Source organism: Coptis chinensis, chromosome 7 (genome assembly GCF_015680905.1).
Source record: "Coptis chinensis isolate HL-2020 chromosome 7, ASM1568090v1, whole genome shotgun sequence".
Lineage (NCBI taxonomy): Eukaryota > Viridiplantae > Streptophyta > Magnoliopsida > Ranunculales > Ranunculaceae > Coptis > Coptis chinensis.
Window position 1 is genome coordinate 38,108,289 of NC_141462.1, and position 22,478 is coordinate 38,130,766.

The window sequence follows — 22,478 nt, forward strand, 5'->3', positions numbered from 1 at the left end:
TTTACATATATATGTTTTCTACGGTACATACCTTTTCCTCTTTGTGTTGAGAATGTACTTTATTTCGTCTGGGCTGTTTTGTGCATTGTAGTCTCGTCCCTCGAGGCATCATACATTGTAACGTTGGTTGTCTCTCTTGGTCTCCGTTTGCCCGTTTTCTTGTGGAACATCTTCTTTTGTACAATTCGCTATTTGTGTTTGGCAAGCTCAGCACTAATTCTCGCTGTGTTAATTCCATTCCATCTTTTTTTTCACTATCGCTGCCAAATATTGCATTTCTGATAATCTTATTCTTCTTCGCCATTTCACTATGTGTCTCCTTGGACCTATCGAGCTGTTGTTCAATACCCCCATAGTGTTGGAAATCAACAATATCATCGAAATAGCTCAGATCTACCAATCTTTCGTTAGAACATTCATGAAAGAAGAAATGAATGTTGTTCTCCACTTCCTTGTCCAATTCAATGTCTAGTAGTGTACTCGCATTTTCTGTTAGACACAAAATAACTCGTGTTAGTCAACAGTTTACTCGTAGTACAATTTTCAATACTTATGTTTTGGCTTACCTCGAAATTTGTTCAGCACTTTAAACTCGGCCGGATTCCACTTCCTCACAAAGCGGTACATGCAATCTATCCCATCGGTGTATACTTTTTGGGAACCCTTTAAAAGTTCTATTTGAATCCTTGAATTCAACTTCAAATTTTATGTACCCTTTCGTCAGTATGGCTTTCGGTCGTATCAACGCGAAGATTTCTTGAGCCCCAAACCTTCTGTTAAATTCATTTTGTAAACGGTGCGCTCTCATAAAGATTAACCAGAACGATATTGGCAGTTGTCCCAGTGCAATTTGCCACCACTCCAATAATTACGCAATTTCTCTGTTAAACGGAATTGTATTCCTGCAATTTAATTGTGTGTAAGCCATTACTACTTCATCTTCTTCGACTTTCGTTTCAAATTCGTACACTTCTTCCATCTCAAATTTCTCGAGTCCTAGTATTTTTTGTATTTCCTTAAGCGACCATCGACGCGGTTTTGGTAGTAGTCAGATCGTCACCTTCTTTCCACCTCACCAAGTCTCCGATCGTCATCGAAGTTTTTTTCTTCTCGATTATCTTTCATCCGTAATCTGATTGTTTCTACCAAAAAAAAACCGGGTCAGATAGCTCAAAAACCGGATGCACTAGCTCCACAAGGGTGAACCGGGTCAGCTCAAGGCAACATAGGTACGGTGCCCTTCCTATGCTGGCAAAGCACCGTATCATGTTTTGTTATTTCATTCCGGATACACTTTGGCCATGTTAAAAAGAGCAGGTACGGTGCCCTTCATTAACTAGCAATGCACCGTATCGTATTTGATAACATAAACTTTGAACATAAGCGCCAGTATCTCTTCCTCATCGTCTTCTCCAGCTGAAGATCACTATAGCAAAAAAAAACAAAAACCAAAGTTAAGATATTTTTGTGTCGCCACCACATGTCCGAAACAGAGAATTCCTAAGGCCAAGATGCAACAGTTCAAGGTCATGCATATAACAAAAAAAAAAAAAAAAGCTGGGGCTTGAGGGTCGTACCTTTGATGTTGGGACTTGGGATTAGAAAGGTTCATGTGCATAATGTAAACTGCCGAAGGAGTTTCTCCTGTGTTTTCCATGCTCGTGATGATGGAGACGACTCACACAATTCTACAGACGCACCACAAGAACTAGGTTTTCCTACCATGATCGCTTGGACCTTTGGTGGTAACACTGTTGCTATCGCTGAATATAAGGAGTATAAGTTTAGCTTACCGTGAATCCAAGATGAGCTGAACAGTGCTAGTTCGATGGAAGGCGCCACACAGCAGCAGTAATACGGAAGAAGTCGAGTTTTGTGTGATGTCAAAGATTTTTCTGCTTACGTTTGTTTTGTTGGATGAGCGTAAAGTATTTTTGTGGATTGGGATGTGCGGCCACAACACTTATATAGGTTTACGAGCGGGTTTTCCAGTGCTGGTGGGATTCTGCTTCAACTCCAACTTCATCCCTAATCTCAAATCTTATCTACTCCATATTCTTATCTCATCCGAACACTTTGAGTCCAATTCGTATTTAACTTCCTTTTATTATTATTATTACTAAATTGCCCCTACGTTTAATTTTCAACTGTATAATCCAAGTATCTCTATTCCGTTGGCACGCATCATCAAATTCAAATTTCGTATTATTACGTGACTCATTCGGTACAATTTTCGCCAATCGATTTTTTTTGCAATTTTATTTCTGTGCATATTTTATTTTTTTCTGTGCATTTTCGCCCATCTTTTATTTAACTACATTGCGTCCCGTATACGTTAGTTTGCCATTATTTCGTTACCGCTAATTCACGATTTTTTTTCGACAGTCAATTTTCCAATTATTTCTTTTCGCACGACATTTCGTTATACATTCCGCTCATTTTTCTTTCTTCTTTGCCATATGAACTTTGTTCGCATGCCAAAGAGGGGGCGGTGTTTCGACCCCCACCTATGTGGCAAACGTCTATTGGTAGGAGTCTCCACTTTATTCGTTTAATCGATAGGACTAAAGCCCAATTCGCAATATCATGGATCAATGTACAAGCACATTAACTCATGTGGCTAAGGCTGAACCTTAGCCACATGGCTTGCCACTAATGTACGTTGATTTATGTCCAGATTCGTTTCTTATCAAAGAGATAATTATCAGTTGAAAGTTATAGTATATCACAATTACTCAAGCTACAAGATTACTTGAGCTACAAGGACTCTCTACTCTACCTATATAAATACCAAACTATTTTTCATTCAGAACTACGTTCTTGAGACTTGATCCCACCGATAATTTGGGTGCGTAGGCAACCCAAAAGGTGATCTCATCATTCCCCCGATCACCATCATTTTTCTAATTACTTTTCTACGTTCTTCGTCTTTTTCATCAACACTTGGTGTTTTGATCATATTTGGTCGAAACATGTATCAATCAATAATCTACCATAAACAGTAAGAAAAATAAGTAAATTACAAGTTTTTTCATTTCAAAAGATTTGAGTAATCTTTTGTTTGGAAATAAAGAGAGAGTAAATAGAGTTTATGGTGGTGTCGGGAAATAGAGAGAGAGTCAAGAGAGGCGAGGGTTTATGGTGTGAGGAAAAAATTTCAAATGTGAAAAAGATGAAAGAGAGGCTAGGGTTGTTTATAGTGGTGTTGGGATAGTTTTTGGGGGTATTTTTGTCAGTTTATTTTGTTTTAGAAAAGAGGGGTGTTTTGTTAGTTTGTTCGCATACAGGGAGGTTTTATGTAAAGATTTATTGGTGAGGGAGATTAAACCCAAAATCTGAACTTTTAAGTCCCGCCACACTGTTGCTTAAGGGACGATATATAGTATGCAGCGGATAAACAAAATTAAACAGCTATGCAAACAACCCGAAAGCTAAAACATATCTTTTTGCACATATAGAGTATGTTTTCAACATTTATGTAATATAATATAAAATCATAAGTAAGAGAAGTTACTTTCAAAGTGTGTTTTATCAAATAATCTCATTGTTAAGCCTTTTGATTATTCCTTCCAAAGCTTTTTGACAATGTTTATCCGAGCCTAACAGTATCTTCTAGTAATCAATAACTCAAGAGTATCCCTCTCTAATACATTCTTGCTCTCATTTTTTCTTTTGTATTTCAATATTAAATTTCGTACTTTGTTCACCGAATTGTTTTCATATTTGTAGACTTGTAGTACAAGAACAAAAACCCCCACATTTATCTTTCCATTTCTTTCAAATAAACAACTCACGTAGGTATATGGAGAATGAAGACCTCTCGCTTCTTTCAAGAGAAAATAAGAACAAAACTTCTATTCTTTTGTTTCCCACGTGATGGATACTTTTTATACTAAATAACATCATATGCTATTTTATTTGGTGACTCACAACCTACAATAAAATATAACATCATATGTCATCTATAGGATTGTATAAGAGAATATACTAGAATTGTAACTAGTGGAGCACATCGTTAGATTGTTTAGGGATACTTAATTACTGGCTAATCTTAGGCTAACCGATTAACCAATTAATCAGTAAGCTTAAAGCTATGAGTGATGTGAGATAGCCACATCACAACTGAACTCCCAAATTAAGTATTATCTATAGCATAGTCCTTTCCACAAAATATTTCCATTATGAGAATAAATTTCTACCAACCTCAATATCTCTTATAGACCTTTTAGGATTCAAGTTACTGTCGAACCCATAGTCTATAGAATGTCATTCGGATTCTCAAAATAATGTTATCAAATGAGAAACCCTTTCTCATAAAAGATTTACCCTATAAACAAAAACATTTTGATACTTGTAATATTACGTATAATAGTTTTAGAAAACTGTGGAAAAACATTTAACCTGCAGGACTATTTGATAATTGATAACATATATTCATTTCTGAATCGTAGATATTCTCCCATTTAATATGGGCATGGATCCCTTGTTGGAGTTTCATTGTTACTCAAACAACTCATCTACTATCCAATATAAATAAACCATTTAATGAATCCCATGATTCAATATGATTTAATCAAGACAATAGACTACTATTTAATGACTAATAAAATCCTCAGGTCTTAGGACTTATTGAATAATAATTTGTGTGTGAAAGATATCTCTCCTTGACAGTAAGTTTCACAAAAACAACTTTCACTTGTAATCGGTCAGTGCCCATTTAAACACCAATGTGTTGATGAGTAGTACTCTTACTACATAGGTTGAGATATAACTATTTTTCAATAATGAGAATCATCTAACACTATGGCAACCATATAAATAGAGTGCACAACTTTATCTAAAGTTGTAACACTTTTAGGCATAAGAATCCGGTAGGCTAAATCTCCCGTGTTAGCTAAATGCTAACTACTTAATTAGTCATCCTTTAATATACCTAGGGACCTTAATGTTATCATATACCTCATTGATCATCTCATGTTAAATGGAAACGGTCATTACCATTTTAAGAATGATCTAATCAAACAATAATTAAATAAGAGCAGGTGCCGACTAGCAAAATCGGTCAAATCTTTGGGTGATGATACCAGAGGTCTGGGGTTCGAACCCCGCCAGCATCAAAGAGTTATTGATCTCATTTAAAACAGGCTTGCCAATAAAAAAAAAACTAAATAAGATGTCACACTATTTTATTTATTATAAAACAATCACAAACTAAAATGACTTTTCAGGGCATAAACTCTAACACACACCTCATTCCCACTCCCTTTGTCTCCTCTGACCTCTCTCAAGCTTCTTAGAGGAGAGAAGTTCAAAGATTGAAGAAGTTACAAACAATATAATATATAAGTCAAAATCTAGAATATATTTAGTGTTAATTCATTTGTTATCAGTTGTGTATCCTCGTTTATAAGGAATACTACTGATTTGTTATGAATAACTTTCAATTTTGTTAAATTTGTTACCATTCATATTTTGCTTCAACTTTTTTATGTTTATCAACATTTTTTTTTCTATCATTATCTCTTTTGGTCCTGTAAACGGGTTTGGGTGGGGTCTATGCTCTTTGCAGGTTTGAGATGGGATGATGACACCTGGTTGGGTTTTGAATGTGTTATGGCCTTATGGGACAATGTTTTTTACCCCAGGTTGGGATTGGGAATAGTAATATATCCTAACCGAACCCGATGACCCATTGTCATCCCTATTTCTATCGTTCGTCAAGTGTTTTGCTACATGGTGATTTAGTCAAATTTGAGTAGATTTTTTTTAATTTTGTGACACTCTTGATAAGCACCTAGAACTTGATAATAAACCTATTAATAGGCATGGTGAATTAGTCATTAGGAGCTTAGATATTCTAAGAATCAAGGAGAACTTGGTATGATTGATATCAAAATTTGGAATAGACAGTTAGACAGATGATAGTTTATGGGTGAGATGAACTTGGCAACACCAAACAGGCAAGAACCATTTTTTTTTTTTAGGCAAGCGAGGTTTTTAGAGAGGTCCCCTTCCTCTTTTCATTAATTAAAAATAAATTTGTCATTACATTCATAGATCTATCATAGATCTTTTTTTTTTATTGCATTTTCATATGTAATTCACCTTACATCCTCTGCAAATGAACTAGGTTTAATATCAATGAAACTCACTGTAGGTCCATTTTCTACCAGTGCCTCTGATATTTTTTTATTTTCCCTATACACATGTACTAAAGAAAAAATAATCAGTTTCTGCTTGCATGTCTTGTATTCTAGACTATGAAGATCCCTTTTTCTTGCTCTTGGGTGTGGAGGGGTATTCTTAAGCGCAGGACTAATGCAGGAAATTCATCATATATATTATTGCCAATAGGGAGAAGACCTTATTCTGGCATGATCATTGGTGTTCTAGTAGATCTCTCTTCATAAATTTTGGAGCAAAACTAACTAATAAAAATAAATCTAAAAACAGCCTCTCACTTTGCAATTGCAATAAACATTTAACACCATATATCTTTAATCCCTTTAATACCATTAGAGTCGATACATATGTGTTTTGCAACCATTTGGAAATATCAGTTTCATTGGATATTTTAGGCAATATTTACTGTCATCTCAAAGAGGTAGATTTTTTATAAAGCATTTAAGCAAACTGAGAATTAAAATTTTCAAAGGCTGCAAACATAAATTTTGATTTTTTATACAAATAGTGTGTTTCGTCTCAGATTTGGTTCGTAAAAAAATATGAACTTTTCGAACTACTACATTTTCTCTCTGCCTTTTCATTTTCAACTTTGTTTCATTTTCGTTTCAAAAACTTTTCAAATTCAGGATTGTTAAAAAAATTAAGGAGAACGATCAAATGATGAAACCATATAGCAACTAATTTTCTTTGTTAAATGCCCAGTTTCTATATTGAAAAAAGGGGTATTTAGGCTTTGGTCATATTTATAGTAGCGATATGATATTAGGCTTTGGTCCATTTATAGTTGGAAATTAGACTTTAGTCCAACTTTTGGTAGTCAAATTCGTTGACTGTCTTGTATTTAGCTTAATACTTAGAATACCCTTACACGTGCGTCTCACATATTTGATTAATTTTAGTTTTAGGATTGCTACGTGGCAAACATCTAATGCGTATAGATCTATTAAACTATGTCCGTTGATTTCCACTTTTGCGTATCTCAAAAAGGTTGCCAGAAATAACGAGGGAAAACTTTTCCTCTCCCTCACTCGTGCTCTCTTTCACTCAACTTATGCATTTGGACAAAATTTGGGGCTTCTATTTCGGACAGGAATAGTTGTCCCGTTCCAGTCGTTTGGCCCCAAAAAAATCCAGCTGTTGTAATTTGTTAGATCATCATCAATATGTTTCTATATTTTTTTGTGACACTTCAGTGTTTTTAGTCGATCAAAATTGTTAAAAAGGAGTCAAGTACCAACGCAAAATTTCTAAATTTCTTGTTTCGATTTCGCACGGCACAAGTTGTCCCGTCCAGACAAAAAGTTTTTTTTTTTTATATTAGATCAATCACAGGTGAAGCATCTATATATTTTTTTCATTTCTTCATCTCCTCTCATCAGTCGTAAACTTTTTATATTTTGTTATGGGTTTTAGTAGTCATAATAGCAATTGGTGCGAAAGAGTAAGTGAACTGATTTTCGACGACGATGATGAAAATGCCGCAAGTTGGCTCATACGCTTATTCATTTCATAGCAATTTTCTTAAAAAAAAAACATGTCTATTTTGGCCCGTTCCAACAACTGCATCTTCTGAAATAAAAATCCAACTATGACATAAAATTTCATCTTCTACGGCTATGAAATTTTTTGAATGACCTTGAACATAGGTATGTTGGCTATTTTCTTGGCTTTGGTTTTCACTATTTTTACCACCTTTATTTCCTCTACCTCTAGACTTTTGTGAAGACATTTTGTGATTTTGGTGAAGAATAAAATAAGAAAGAAGAAAGATGAGTGAATTGGTGAAAAATTAGTTAAACAACTATACAATATATATAGGCCCAGTCCAACGGAACTAAAAATATCCGTTAATATAGTCGTTAATTCCAACGGTACAAAATTGAGCCGTTTGAAATTTTGATTAAAAAAACAAGGAAAAAATGCTGGACAACAAAACTTGTCCTGTCCCACTCTTGGACGAGACAACTTGTCCCGTGCGACTCATTTATATTTTTCTCCGGATTTTGGTTTGGAATTTGACAATTGTTAGATTAAAAACGGTGGTTTGGCAGGGTGTTGGGGTCAAAATTGCCAAGTTCATTTTCATGTATCACATTAGAAATGAGATTTGGCAATGCGTTGATGATACTCTTATTAAAAAAAAATTTAAAAAGTTTTGGACGGCAAAACTGGCCCGTTCCAATATTTTGGGCCCCACATCCAAAATCGAGCCGTTTTAATTTTTTAATTACAAAAAATAAAATAATTCTAGACGGCAAAACTTGTCCCGTGTGGCTCATTTATATTTTTCTCAGGAATTTGGTTTGGAATTTGACAATTGTTAGAATACAAATGGTGTTTTGGCAGTGCGTTGGGGTCAAAATTGCCAAAATCATTTCCATATGTCATATTAGAAATGGGATTTGGCTGTGTTGATAATGCTCTAACTAGACAAGGAGACCAATCTAAAGTCTAAACTAAACTAAATGCTTATTTAAAACATAATATTTTACGTTAGATTTTCTGGCCCATGGTGGGACTGAAAATGGCATCTAGATTCTCTAGGCCGTATCTAGTGAAACCTCAGCATTCATTATCTTCAACTAACTAAACCGAGACCTACTCTTCTAAACCCCCAGGTAGAGAGGGAAACAAATCCCTGAAACCAGCATATCCACCGTTCACTTAAATCTCACTATCACTAAACTCTTCTCTACTTCCATCTCTGTAAATAAACGGTCATTTAACACGGATGTAAGTATTCAATCCTCCACCCACTTCCACACTATCCTAATTCAACCCCATTTCTATAAATACCCCATTTCTATCTCCACTCTCAAAACTCTAAAAAAATGAAGAAAAATTTGATTCTCTCTTCAGCCCTCCCCTCATTTCTTCTCCTCATCTCACTTTCTTCTGCTTCAATTTTCAACTTTGAAGATGACCTTCATTTCCCTTTATCAAATCAAGTTTCCCCGAAATCACAAGCTGAAAAACTTATTCATTCACTCAATCTCTTCCCTAAAGATGCCCAACCTGTTAATTACAAAGACGACCCTCTAGTTTCTTCTGGTAAGAAGATTGTGGAGAAGCCTTTGAGGTTGGCGGATTTTGTGGATGGGAATAGTAGTGGTGGGGTTGCTGTTGAGGATTTGGGCCATCATGCTGGGTATTATAAGCTTGCACATTCTCATGCTGCTAGGTAAATTTTGTTTCTTTTTGATGTTTTAACTCTTTGGGCTTTCTTATTTTGCTTTGAAACTAATTGGGCTTTACTGTTTTTATAATGTTTAGGGTGTAGAAATGGTTAAAGTTCATTTTTTTAACAAGTTACATTGAGTGTGGTGGGAAAGATTATGAATTAAAAATGGTTTTGACATTAAAATGGCTGAAGATTCATTGTATTGTTATAAAAGGAAACATTGACTAAGGAACTTTTAGCATGCAGTTTTAAAGAAAAATAGGAAATCGTGTGATTCATGACTGAGCATTAGAATGTTCTGAAGTAGTTTAAACGAGAAAAAAAGAAGAGGAATTAATAAGGGGTGATATGAAATTATATTGGAATAGAGATGTATTAAAAAGTTCAAGTGGCTCTGGTAATTAAAGTACGGAACCCCAAGCTATGTTTGTTCTACTTACATTAGATCCTGGAAATGTGTATTCTCCTTCTTAGAGTTTGTTCACTTATTGATGGCTATGTTCAAATCATTTGAAAAGTGATTTTTCTATCGATCTATCATTGACACTTAGTATTTCTGAACATAAATTTCGGAGTACGTTAGGTATGCTGTATTTTTTGTTGCATTGATTGATCGAGGAAAAAAAAATATCTCACTGATTGTTGCATATGCTATTGTTAGGTTGTTCTACTTCTTCTTCGAGTCACGAAGTAACAAAACAGATCCTGTTGTCATATGGTTGACTGGAGGACCAGGATGTAGCAGTGAGTTGGCTCTTTTTTATGAAAATGGACCTTTCAAAATAGCAGACAATTTGTCTCTTGTTTGGAATGAGTATGGGTGGGACAAGGTAAATATTCTCAATTTGAAGAAATGGTGTGGTATCAGTTTATTTCCCCCCAACCCTACATCAGTCATAAAACTTTTAAGTAAAGGACGAAAGCTTGTCTTCGATAGTAATAATTCACCCTTATGTATGAACCACAACATGGTATTTCTACTTGCTATGTAGACAATATATACGTATAATATAAATGACTTCAACGTATACTTCTATATAACTTTTCTAAAAGTTTTGAGCATCCATGATGTATCGTTTGAGTTTTACTCCATACAGAGATTGCTTATATCTGTAATTTGATCTCAATATACATTTTTATACAGTTGTATCATATTTCTATAAAGTTTTTTGTCTTTTGAGTAAGTATGACAGTATGACACAGATTTTATTGTAGGATCTTGTTTTTAAAGGGTAAAGACCCCCTTAAACTTTAACCGCCTAATCGCGTATAAAACTATTGGCTGTCCATCTAGATTTGGGTAACCGCTATATTTTAATGATTTGATATCTATTTTCAAATACCTAGATACAATCAGGTTTAGCATTTGAGAATCCAGAAGCCATAACCATTAACAGGCTCTGGTTTAGGTTCAGTTTTTGATTAATTGGTTCCTCATTGAAACATAGTCCTAAGTTACATTGACACAGATAGGTGTGTCCGTATCCGACACGGATAGGAAGTCTCTGACACGGCAAAATATAAAAAATTGAGGTAAATCACATACAATATGTGTCCGGACACATGGATATGTATCCGACACGGATTTTTTTTCAAAATATGGCGTGTCAATGTAACATAGAAACTTACATATAAGAGTATTTCATAGAAGCAATGAAGCCTAGGTTCTGAACACCTTCTTCCCCTAACCCAGTTGCTCCTGCTTCAACTTTTCGTGCATTAAGAGGGATTTAACATGTCTTTGAACTTAGAATCAACCCAAACTTTGAATTGATGCTTTTATATAGCTGTAACATGTTTCTGTGATAGTTGCCTAGGAAGCACGGATACGGATACGACACGGATACACGGACACGACATTTTTCAAAAATATAGGACACGGATACGTCATGGACACATTTAAATAATATATATATTATAATTGAGCATTTTTCACCAAATTCAAATTAAAATGGCAATTCTACTTCATAAAATGACCAATTCAAACACATTAAGCAACAACTTACATGTATAACTTGGATTCACTTCATCTTTCTTCTCTTGCATCTCTTCTTAACTTGGATTTTATTTCACTTGTTTTTTTTTGTTGAAGTTCCAAAAAAATTTCTTGTATGTGTGAGATTACTGTCCCCCGCATATCCCCCGCGTGTCAGAAATTAAAAAATTAATTAAAAAATCGGATACTCCAAATCGCGTATCCGACATGTATTGGACGCATATTGGGGCGTATCCGTGTCGGACACGTATCGGACACGGATACTTCACCCTTAGGGACGTATCGGTGCTTCATAGATAGTTGCACTTAATCACGTTTTTAGTGACCACGTGGGGATTATGTATTTTGGGCTTTTCTGCACCTAGATTTACATTTCAACCCTGAAACCCTACCTTTTCAGCTTTTCAGTTTTTATTTTTGTATTTGTTCTTTAATTTGTTGGTGTGGGGAGAGGGGATCTGGGAAATGAGCTTCTGTCCACTGCCATCTGTTGGAGGGATGGATTGAAGATGACAAATTCTAAGTATAGAAGGATTACATGAGACTTTAACATCTCTTAATCTCAATTGCAGGCATCAAATCTTCTTTATGTTGACCAGCCTACTGGAACTGGTTTTAGTTATAGTTCAGACAGCCGCGACCTTCGTCACGATGAAGAGGGTGTTAGTAATGACCTCTATGACTTTTTGCAGGTTTGTTTGTCATCCTTTATTGCTTTGTTAGATGTTGAATTCAAGTCACCGGTCATGTTAAAAGGGATTTACTTTTAGTCAAAGTACTGATGCCACCATGCATGGAAATAAGAGCATAAAAATACAATTGATAAACAAACTTATTTCACTTTTACTATGACTAGAATGCTGGATTAAGCGTTTGTATATTCCACTTTATGTCTATTCAAATAGCGTTCCTTTCCGTGTAAGTACTGATGCCAGTGTATGTATATGACTATTGAAATAAGAGCATAATCACACTTGATTGAATTGCACAAATTTATTTCACTTTTTGTAAACATAGAAATGCTAGATAAAGCATGGATTTATTCACTATCATAAATCCACTTTTTGCTGCCCCTCTTCCCATCTTCTGACCCCACATACCCTCTCTTTCATCTCAAGTAATTTCACTCATAAATTCTCTCCAGTAAAGTTAACTATAAATACAACAATTATTACCTTTTGTCTTTCACTTCATCCAAGTGAATTCCCTATCTCACACGTCTCTAATCTCACCCAATATCAGACCATCATATCAGAATCAAACCTTTTTCACTTTAAGATTATTCCAACGTGCAAGAAAATAGTCGGAGTTATAGTCCCTTTTCAGCATTCTCATACTGGTATGTTCAATTTTTTTTATTTTTTTTTCCTCAAGAAATTTTGTTAAGTGCCAATTAGTTATAATTTTGCTTATTATTTCAAAATTGTTACGTGTAATATCTCTATTGGAATGGATATGGAGTTTGAATGATTGATTGGACACTCAGAGGACAAACAATTTGATATGGTTTATATGCCTAAAGTAAAATAAGAGTGCAAATCGAAAATAGGATAAAATTTTAATTTTTGGATGAAGCTTATGAATTTTATAATAATTATGTAAAAGTAGTCGGGTTTAGTATACGAAGTAATTCTACTAAGAAGTATAAAAAAAAGCAATAAAACAATTAGGAAGGAGCACTGTTGTTTCAAACAGGAGAAAAATGACAAAGAAAAGAAAATGCGTCGTTGGATAGTTCGTTAGGGTTGCAAAACAAAATTGTCAGTTGTAAAGAGCAAGTTGAGGGCGAATTACATAGTCAGACAGTTTATTGAGGGCCACAACTATTCTCTTTTGACCCCTCATAAAGGACTGTCCCTTGGCTGACTATGTAACTCGACATCAATTTATTTTTTGACAATTTTGCCTTACAACCCTCAACTATCTCCCGGCACCTTTTCTTTTCTTTCTCATTTTTCTGTTTAGGTTTTCCCTCTTTGAAGCAACAATATTCCTTTATAATTGTCTCATTGCCTTCTTTATCCTTCTCAGTAGAATTACTTCGTATACTAAACCCAACCACTTTTGCATAATTGTTGTAAAATTCATAAGCTTTATCCAAAGACTAAAATTTTTGTGATATTTTCGGTTTGCAATCTTCTTTTACTTCGGGTATATAAACCATATCAGATTATTCTTCCTATGAGTCCAATTGTTCAAACTCCATATCCATTCAATAGATGCTACACATAGCAACTTTAAAATATAAGTAAAATTATAATTAATTAGCATTTAATAAAAATTCTTAAGAAAAAAATTATAAATAAATTGAACATACCAGTACGAGATGATGAAAAGCGAGTATCTTAGTAGGATATCTCATCCTATATTGTAATTATCTTTTATATAGTTTATATATATATTGTTTATCTTTTAAAAAAAAATGATGAAAAGCGAGTATAGCTATGACTATTTTCTTCCCCAATTAGTTGGAATAATCATTAAATGCGAAAAAGTTTTATTATAATAAAAGAGTGATGGTGGTATACATGTTGATATGTGGGTGAGTTGAGAATTAGAGACGTGTGAGATAGGGGATACGACTTGGAAGACGTGAAATACAAAAGTTAAATATGCTAAGAGAGAAATAAAAGGAATGGTATGGTGAGAGAGAAATAACAGGAATAGTTGTATTTATCATCAACTTTAGTGGAGAGAGAGAATCTAGAAGTAGGCTATTCATTGATAACTTGATGAAGAGAGTGTATGTGGTCAAAAGGGAGAAAAAAGTGGAGAGAGAGAGGAGAGAGAGAGAATAAAGAAAGGATGGGTCACGAGAATTTGTTTAGGTCTTGACTTTTTTTTCTACGGGAAGTCCGTATAGGAGCATTACTGTGCATATATATATTAATTAAAAATGGAATAATTAAAGAACAATGCAGGTACCAAAATAAGAATGCTCATTCTTTGTAGTAAAACAAGTGAATGAGTGATAGAGATAAATCCCTAAAGGATGTGAAGGCGCACAACCCAATGTAGATACCTTTTTTTAAAGTTGTATTATGATCTATAAACTATTACAGTAATTAAACTCAATACAGCTTATATGATGAAACCATGAAACACCTGCTCTCAAAAGCATTGCGTTCAAGCCCCATTCTGTTTCCTGTTGGACGTTTAGAGTATCCTTGTGCCAATGAGGAGTGATTTTTTGAATTGTTGAAAACTCACTTTCCAATCCTCACATTATTCTTTAACATTAAGGAGCTGATGTACAGCTTGGGTATGGGAAAATGTACTGTTCCGTAATTTTAGTTTCGTGTAGTGTAGCTAGCTGGTAATGTGTGCCCTGTTGGTTTATTTTCTTAAGCATTTATTTTTTTCACCTTTTGTCTGTTTAAATGGCTATACTTTTACTCAAATATTGATGCCACTGTACATTGAAATAAGACCCTAAAGTCACAATTGAATTCCGCAAGCTTATTTCCTTTTTGTATGATTGGAAATGCTAGGTAACGCGTGGAGTTATTCATTTTGTTACAAATCTTGTCACAATCTCCATGATGAGCAGATCATTTATACCAAATAAATCCTTGAAGGATGTCAAATCACACAACCCTGTGGAGATACTATTTTGATTCTTGTGAATTTGTGATCTATAATCCATTACAGTAATAAAAACTCATTTTAGATAACACGATGAGAGTCCTCAGAATGACTGTTTTCAAACGCCAATCCGTTTTGTCCCCTTTGTTATCCGTGTTGGCCATTTAGATTAACATTAAGGTGCTGATGTACAGCTTGGATAATAGGGAAATGTGCTGTTCCGAAATTTTAGGTTGGTATATGTAGTGTCAATATATTGTTGGCGAATTTTGTGTAAAATTTGTAAGTCCATGTCCCGTGTCTCGACAATACTCTCACGTGCCAAACAAAGTGGGCAGATCATATCTTGATGGATCAAGGGATCATGGGATCAAAGTCTAAGACCATGGGATTACAACTTCAACAAGTTGTCTGATATTTGGCTTCAAGCTACGAGAGAAACGTTGGAGTAAAGAAGCTTTGTTGAAATAAGTAGCCATGGGAAGACAAGAAGAGAGGCTATGGTGGCTGCCACTGTTCACTTTAAGAAAAAGCATTCCTTGCGACTTTGTGGAGATGAAGCCGATGGTTGTACAGTTGAGTGGTTGGGTTATTAAATGAGGAGTTGGCTATATAATCCCACCGATTGGAATGATCAAAGTGCAGATTCCATAGTGAGAAAAGAGGTACTCTTGAGAGGTAATTGTCATGGAGATATGACTTGTTTTTATACTTTCAGAAACGGATTTCTGATCGTCTTTTCGATCCGACCACTCTGTCTCGAGAGAAAGAGAACAATATTTGAAGAGAGTTGTCCATAGTCTCCTCAATATCCAACCTGGTTTCGGTTGTTGCGACCTTCAAATTCAAAATCCAGAATATCCACTTCACCTATTCGAAAAACACCTTGTGTAACCTGTGTGGTCGATTGGTATGATTGGCAGAATTGGAAATGCTTGGAAGCAGAGTGGCTGGGCAATGTATGGCGAGCTTCATGTTGCATAGTCGGTAAACATTGTACTCTGTAAGTTCATTTTCATTTCATAGTGCAATTTTGACCTTGTGTAGGTTGTCTGAGGTTTTTTAACCCTGAAGGGTTTTTCCTCCTAAAATCGGTTTGTTGCTTTTAATTGTTTGCGTGTTTTCTTGTTGCAAATCATTATTGTTAAATTGCATGGAAATAGAATAATTTGTCTTGGATAAATAAATCTAATACACCCTGCAAAAATTCAGTATACTCTAGCTAGCTGGTACTTGACCATTTTGTAATGTATGCTCTGTTGGTTTACTTCCTTAGGTGTTGCGTTGAGGAGGCAATGTTTGTAATGGTTTCTCCAATTAGTAAAATTTTACTTGTCATGGGCTCATGGCGATAATGTACTTAAACCTCGTCTTCTTCCTAATTAAGATTGGGATGAGTACGAGTATATGAATATAGGTTGAGACTCAAGACTGAGTTGTTTGTCCATGATGTTAGGCATTTTTCACCGAGCATCCCGAGTTTGCAAAGAATGATTTTTACATTACTGGAGAGTCATATGCTGGGCACTACATTCCTGCCTTTGCTGCTCGTGTGCACCAAGGAAACAAAGCTAAAGAGGGGATTCATATAAACCTGAAGGTATTGTCTTGGGTTCCTTCTTTGTCTAGTTATTATTTGGTCATCTATTTTCTCAATTAAGCTCACACAAACAGAACTTGGTTGAGTAGGGGTTTGCCATTGGCAACGGACTTACTAATCCTGCTATCCAGTACAAAGCATACACGGATTATGCATTGGACGCAGGTTTAATTAAAGAGTCTCAATACAAGCGTATCAACAAGATCCTTCCAACATGTGAACTAGCAATAAAGCTTTGTGGTACTTCTTCATTTCTTTTTATATATATTTACATTTTCCATCTTTATAAATTATCCTGATGGCCTGCAGTGTTGTATAAAATGTATCGAGGTTTCAGTTCAATATGTAACAAGTTTGGATGAATGGCTATGTGCAACTATCATGTAGCTAGGACATGTTGTGCTGTCTGCTATTATTAGCTAGAGCTATTTTTCAGTGTTTTAAACTGGAAGGGTTTTTTCAGGCACGGATGGTAAAATCACTTGCTTGGCCTCATTACTTGTATGCACCACCATATTCCAGAGAATCTTGAGTATTGCTGGAAATATAAATGTAAGGAAACTTGGATTTCCATCCATCCTAGAGTAAAATGTATAGGACGCTGAAGAAACTTAAACACAGCTAAATAGATTAACGTTAAACTAATACTTTATGATGTTCTCACTCTGCAGTACTATGATATCAGAAAGGAGTGTGTTGGTTCTCTTTGCTATGATTTCTCAAACTTGGAGAAGTTCTTGAATCAGAGGTCTGTCAGGGATGCTCTTGGAGTAGGGGACATTGATTTTGTCTCATGCAGCCCTACAGTCCATCAAGCCATGTTAATGGACTGGATGAGGAATCTTGAGGTTGGCATCCCTACTCTTCTTGAGGATGGAATCAAGTTGCTTGTATATGCTGGAGAATATGATCTCATATGCAACTGGCTTGGTAAGTTTCTTGGTTCAAATAAAAATTCTATTATTCATGTTATCAACAACCTAACTTCTTGCAAGAATTATTTAAAATGATGTCTGTAACTTCTTATGGGAACAATGCCTGTAATTGTGTTTTGACCCAGGGAACTCAAGGTGGGTTGAGTCTATGGAATGGTCTGGTCAGGAACAGTATCTGGGATCCCCCAATGTTTCATTTGAGGTAGATGGTGCAGAGGCAGGAGAGCTGAAAAGCTATGGTCCACTAAGTTTCCTAAAGGTTCTATACGTTTTTTTTCTTTTATTTTATTGTTGCTAATGATCTCATTTATGAATGGATTATGTATCCTTAATTCCTTATCTAGCTACGCAGTTAAGTGATGAATCTGTAGTTCTGTACTTACTAAGCACCATTGCGCACAACAAACAGGTCCATAATTCTGGTCACATGGTGCCAATGGATCAACCCAAGGCTGCATTGGAAATGTTGAAGAAATGGACTACGGGTGACCTTGCTGAGGATGTCGATGGCGATGGAATGGTTGCTGACATGTAAAGTCTGATGTGATCTTGCGGTCTTTTTTTCAGTTGGTTGCTGTTGTATACTTCCATAAAAAATTAACAGGTAGGAACAGCTTGAAATGATCGCTAGCAAGCATTTTTAGGCTTGCTTTAGAAGTGGAAGGGAATTCCACAGGAAATCAACTCAACATAGCGAGAGTTTAGTAAAGAACTTTATGCATGTTATCTGCTGATCAGCTGATGTGTTTTACAGATTATCCGATTAAAATAAATCCGCAATTCACTCGTGTAGCAATGTTTGTCTTATTATTTAGAATGTTCAGACCATGCATGGTTAGGAAGGCATGAGACCCCAAAGGCTTCCCTTAAAAAGGAAGCAGGGGTGTACCCTGTACATAGACTTGCGAGTCACAAACTCACAATCCACTTCTATGATTCTAGCCATGGAGGAATATCCATCGTGCTTTTTTCAAATTGAACAGAATACATTAGGTGCCAAGTTTCTTGCAAAACTGCAAAATCTCAAGTAAAACAGTAGCTTAATCTTTTAAGATTCAACACGTATACTAACAATGTTCAACTCTTCCAGCGTTGCTGGTTACTGAATATGCACTTGAAAGTTTGAAACAGACACAATTAAACTCCATAAATAAAGTATTCTAAATGGAAGTAGAAGGACCAACTCCATATATTTTCTTCAACGTCTGTATCACTGGAGAATATTCAGTGCGCAACGGAACAACAGAAACAACACGAAGATGCTCTGCATTTCCATTCTTTGGCTTTGAAAGTGTCATTTGGAACATCTCACCCTGCAACAGTTTCCCAGCAGTCACCACTACACCCACAAACACAATCACACAATCAACAAAATCAAATTCGTTTGATTGATGCACAACACATTATGATATATCTACAACATAAAAATGGATTACCTGAAAATGGATTAAGTTTTGCGAAATCGAAAAACTCATCAGCCGAGCACCCAAATAAAACTCTAGCAGCTCTATCAAAGCAAACCACAACAAAAACCTTGGTATCCGAAGCAATAGACAACTGCCCCACCCAATAAAACAAATGAAACGTTCATTTCTTCATATATAGTTCTAAAACTAATTAAAATCAAGCACTTACCAGAATCTTATATAGACGTTTAGACCCAGGGTTAGACCCCTTGAAATTGCAAAACCCACAAGGACTATTTTCAGAAAGGGTTCTTTCACAAACAGCACAAACTCTATAACAAAAACTACCCTTGTCCATTGCTACAACCCCACACATCAAAGTTGACGGTTGGTCTCCCTCCATAACTTTACACAAGAGTTAAAATGACTACCCTAGAATCTCATTTTCTATAGTGTCACATAAAGTCAAAATTATATAAACTAAATGGTCAACATGGTTTGACCAAAAATTAATACAAACTTGACTTTAAAAACAAAGCGGCAAATTTTCTTTATGAATGAAAAGAAATATGACATGGCAGTTTCTTGGAGCAAAAGTAACACCATTTTTTGTATTAAAATCATGCAAATCCTTAAAACAAGGGCTTCAAGTACATGCCCAAGTGATTGTCAATGGTTTAGCCAATGACATTTTTGATCTAAGTAGACTTATTGAGTTTTTCGCACTTTCCGGTTCACGTCATGGGCTAGATCATTCTCGCATTGTTTTTTCGTGTATTGATAGACCCAATATATTTATGTATAATACTATGCTTAGAGGTTACTCTCGTAGTGACTCACCATTTGAGTCTATAGTTATTTTTAAATCTATGGTTAGTAATGGTGTTGTTTTCGCGAATAATTTTACGTTTCCTTTCTTAATCAATTCTTGTGCGAAGCTTTCGAGTGTTGAGTTGGGGAAAGAGGTGCATTGTTGTGTTATTAAGAATGGGTATGAGTCAGATTTGTTTATTAGGAATTCTCTTATCCATTTTTATGCAAATTTTGGATATTTGGACTGTGCTAAAGTGTTGTTTGGTGAAAGTTCTGAAAGAGATGTTGTTTCTTTTAATACAATGATGAATTGTTATGTAAAGCATGGTCGACCAAGTGATGTTTTTTGTCTTTTCGGAGAAATGAAGAATTCAGGTGTTGAGTTTGATGAGTTTACTATTGTTGCTATGTTGTCTGCTTGCTCATTGTTGAGTGATTACAAGGCTGGGAAACAGATTCATCTATTGATTTGTAAGAATTTTAAAAGTGGGGATTGTAATGTTTTTTTGAAGGGCGCTCTTCTAGATATGTATGCGAAATGTGGTTTAATGGAAATGGCGAGACGAGTGTTTAGTTCACTGGGAAGTAAGAAAAGTACTACAGCTTGGAGTTCCATGGTGTTGGGCTATGCTAGACGTGGAGAAATTGAGATTGCGCGCCGTTACTTTGATCAGATATTTGAAAAAGATTTAGTTTCGTGGACAATTATGATCAATGGTTATGCTCAAATGGGAAGGTATACTGAGGCGTTGGAGATTTTTGTACAAATGGAGGATATGGGCTTAAAGCCAGATGAAACGATCTTGGTTGCTGCTCTTTCTGCTTGTGCGAGGTTGGGTGCTTTAGGTTTTGGAAAAAGGCTTCATCAGCAGTACATAGAAGATGGATTGTTTGATGAGAATCTGATTCTTACGACATCTATTGTGGATATGTATGCAAAATGCGGAAGTGTTGACGCTGCAATTGATATTTTCCATGGAGTTCAGGAAAAATCTAAGACGGTTTCTCTTTATAATGCCTTGATCTATGGTCTTGCTCAGCATGGGCTTGGAGAAGCTGTCCTGAGAGCTTTTAAAAATATGGAATCAGCAGATTTGACACCAGATGAAATCACTTTCATTGGAGTTTTATGTGCTTGTAGTCATGGAGGTCTAGTTGAAGAAGGCAAGAGGATATTTGATTCCATGCTTGATGTTCACAGAATAAGACCACAAGTTGAACACTACTGCTGTATGGTTGATCTTTTGGGGCGAAGCGGGCATGTGAAGGAAGCTTATGATTTTATCAAGGAAATGCCATTCGATCCCAACTCTGTGATTTGGAGATCTCTGTTGGGTTCTTGTAAAATCCACAGTAACATTGAAGTTGGTGTGATCGCAGCTGAAAGACTTCTCAAAGTGGACCCTGATCATGGAGCTCGTTATGTTGTGTTATCAAATATGCTTACTGATGCAAATAGATGGGAAGATGCTGGAAGAGTGAGGAAACTAATGGAAGCTAAGGGCATCTCAAAACCACATGGATGGAGCTGTATAGAAGCGAATGGTACTTTACATAGGTTTCAGGCAAGTGATAAATCACACCCACAGACCAAAGAGATTGACATAATGCTTGAGGATATAGCTGCGAGATTGAAATCAGCAGGGTATGTCCCAGACACAACACATGTCTCCTTTGACATTAGCGAGGAAGAAAAAGGAACTGTTGTCACCTATCACAGCGAAAAATTGGCTTTGGCGTTTGCATTGATCAATTTGGATCCCAAGGCAACTATACCTATAGTGAAAAACCTTCGAATCTGTGGAGATTGCCACTTGGTGTTCAAGCTTTGTTCTAAAATTTATAGAAGAGACTTAGTAGTGAGGGATACAATCAGGTTCCACCATTTTAAGAACGGAGTGTGCTCTTGTAAGGATTTTTGGTAGTTAAATTATGGTCATGATGTTTCCTGTTTCTCTGAAAGTCTAGCTTTGGTCATCAAACCTTCTCATTGTTGTGTGTATACGGGGATGTAAATTAGTGACAGTAGCATGCCAAAGTGTTAAGAAATTTAACAACTAGTGAAATGAAGTTTTGGATTATTATCCTGTGTCTCTAGAAGTGGTCATCATGTCTATGAACTTAGAATCAACTGAAACTTGGGGTTGATCATCACAAATTCTAAGTGGAAGGATTTCTATGAGACTTAATCATCTTTTGCAGGCATCAAATCTTCTGTATGTGGTGACCCACTAGAACTAGTTTCCGTTCTAGTTTGGACTGCCACGACCTTTGTCACATGAAGTGGGTGTTACTAATGATCTCTATAACCTTTTGCAGGTATGTTAATTATCCTTTATTTGTTGCGTTAGACTAAGTCTGCATTCTCTAATATATATTGGTAACATAAAAAAGAAAAAAATCATTGCCTGCATAAATGGTTGCACTTTTACTTGGAGTGATGCATAAAAATAAGACCATAAAGTTACACCTGATTTAACTGCACAAGCTTATTTCACATCTGTTAGATTGGGCATTTTTTAATTGATACAAATATTATGATGATCTCCATGTATACCAAACAAATCCCTGAAGTATGGCAAAGATACTGTGTTTCTGTTTATGTGATTTGTAACCTACTGCAGTAAGCGAAACTCATTACAGCTTATATGATGAAAATCCTGTCCTTGAAATGATTGTGTTTGATCAAACCCCATTCTGTTTTGTCTTTTGCCATTTCAAAATGTTCTTCTTCCTTGCTCTTTCTGTTTTCCTTGGCGGCCATTTAGATTATCCT

General features: G+C 35.6%; 2 protein-coding genes and 1 pseudogene across 3 annotated transcripts; 2 read left to right on the forward strand and 1 right to left on the reverse strand.

Moving 5' to 3' along the window:
* The first annotated feature begins 8,695 nt into the window (after positions 1-8,695).
* On the forward strand, positions 8,696-18,275 carry LOC147487435 (serine carboxypeptidase-like). Its single transcript, XM_086575257.1, has 9 exons — positions 8,696-9,367; positions 10,029-10,197; positions 11,936-12,055; positions 16,405-16,548; positions 16,638-16,788; positions 17,012-17,100; positions 17,220-17,478; positions 17,609-17,742; positions 17,893-18,275. The coding sequence occupies exons 1-9, from the start codon at positions 9,018-9,020 to the stop codon at positions 18,016-18,018; spliced, it is 1,542 nt and encodes a 513-aa protein (XP_086431383.1). The 5' UTR covers positions 8,696-9,017; the 3' UTR covers positions 18,019-18,275.
* Positions 18,276-18,506: 231 nt separating this feature from the next.
* Positions 18,507-19,337, reverse strand: LOC147487436 (uncharacterized). Its single transcript, XM_086575261.1, has 3 exons — positions 19,119-19,337; positions 18,920-19,040; positions 18,507-18,822 (listed from the first exon to the last, which is right to left on the reverse strand). Exons 1-3 carry the CDS (start codon positions 19,290-19,292, stop codon positions 18,644-18,646), a joined length of 474 nt encoding a protein of 157 aa, XP_086431387.1. The 5' UTR covers positions 19,293-19,337; the 3' UTR covers positions 18,507-18,643.
* Positions 19,338-19,339: 2 nt separating this feature from the next.
* Positions 19,340-21,786, forward strand: LOC147487437 (pentatricopeptide repeat-containing protein At2g29760, chloroplastic pseudogene; annotated as a pseudogene). Its single transcript, XR_015203290.1, has one exon. The product of XR_015203290.1 is annotated as a pentatricopeptide repeat-containing protein At2g29760, chloroplastic pseudogene (transcript).
* Positions 21,787-22,478: the final 692 nt, after the last annotated feature.

Bases quoted from the DNA above. Each gene is read 5' to 3' on its own strand.
- LOC147487435 (XM_086575257.1), top strand. From the start codon at position 9,018: ATGAAGAAAAATTTGATTCTCTCTTCAGCCCTCCCCTCATTTCTTCTC. The intron at 12,056-16,404 runs GTTTGTTTGTCA...CCATGATGTTAG, and splicing joins ACCTCTATGACTTTTTGCAG to GCATTTTTCACCGAGCATCC. The intron at 17,479-17,608 runs GTAAGTTTCTTG...GTTTTGACCCAG, and splicing joins TCTCATATGCAACTGGCTTG to GGAACTCAAGGTGGGTTGAG.
- LOC147487436 (XM_086575261.1), bottom strand. From the start codon at position 19,292: ATGGAGGGAGACCAACCGTCAACTTTGATGTGTGGGGTTGTAGCAATG. The intron at 19,041-19,118 runs GTAAGTGCTTGA...TGGGTGGGGCAG, and splicing joins AACGTCTATATAAGATTCTG to TTGTCTATTGCTTCGGATAC. The intron at 18,823-18,919 runs GTAATCCATTTT...TTGTGGGTGTAG, and splicing joins AAAACTTAATCCATTTTCAG to TGGTGACTGCTGGGAAACTG.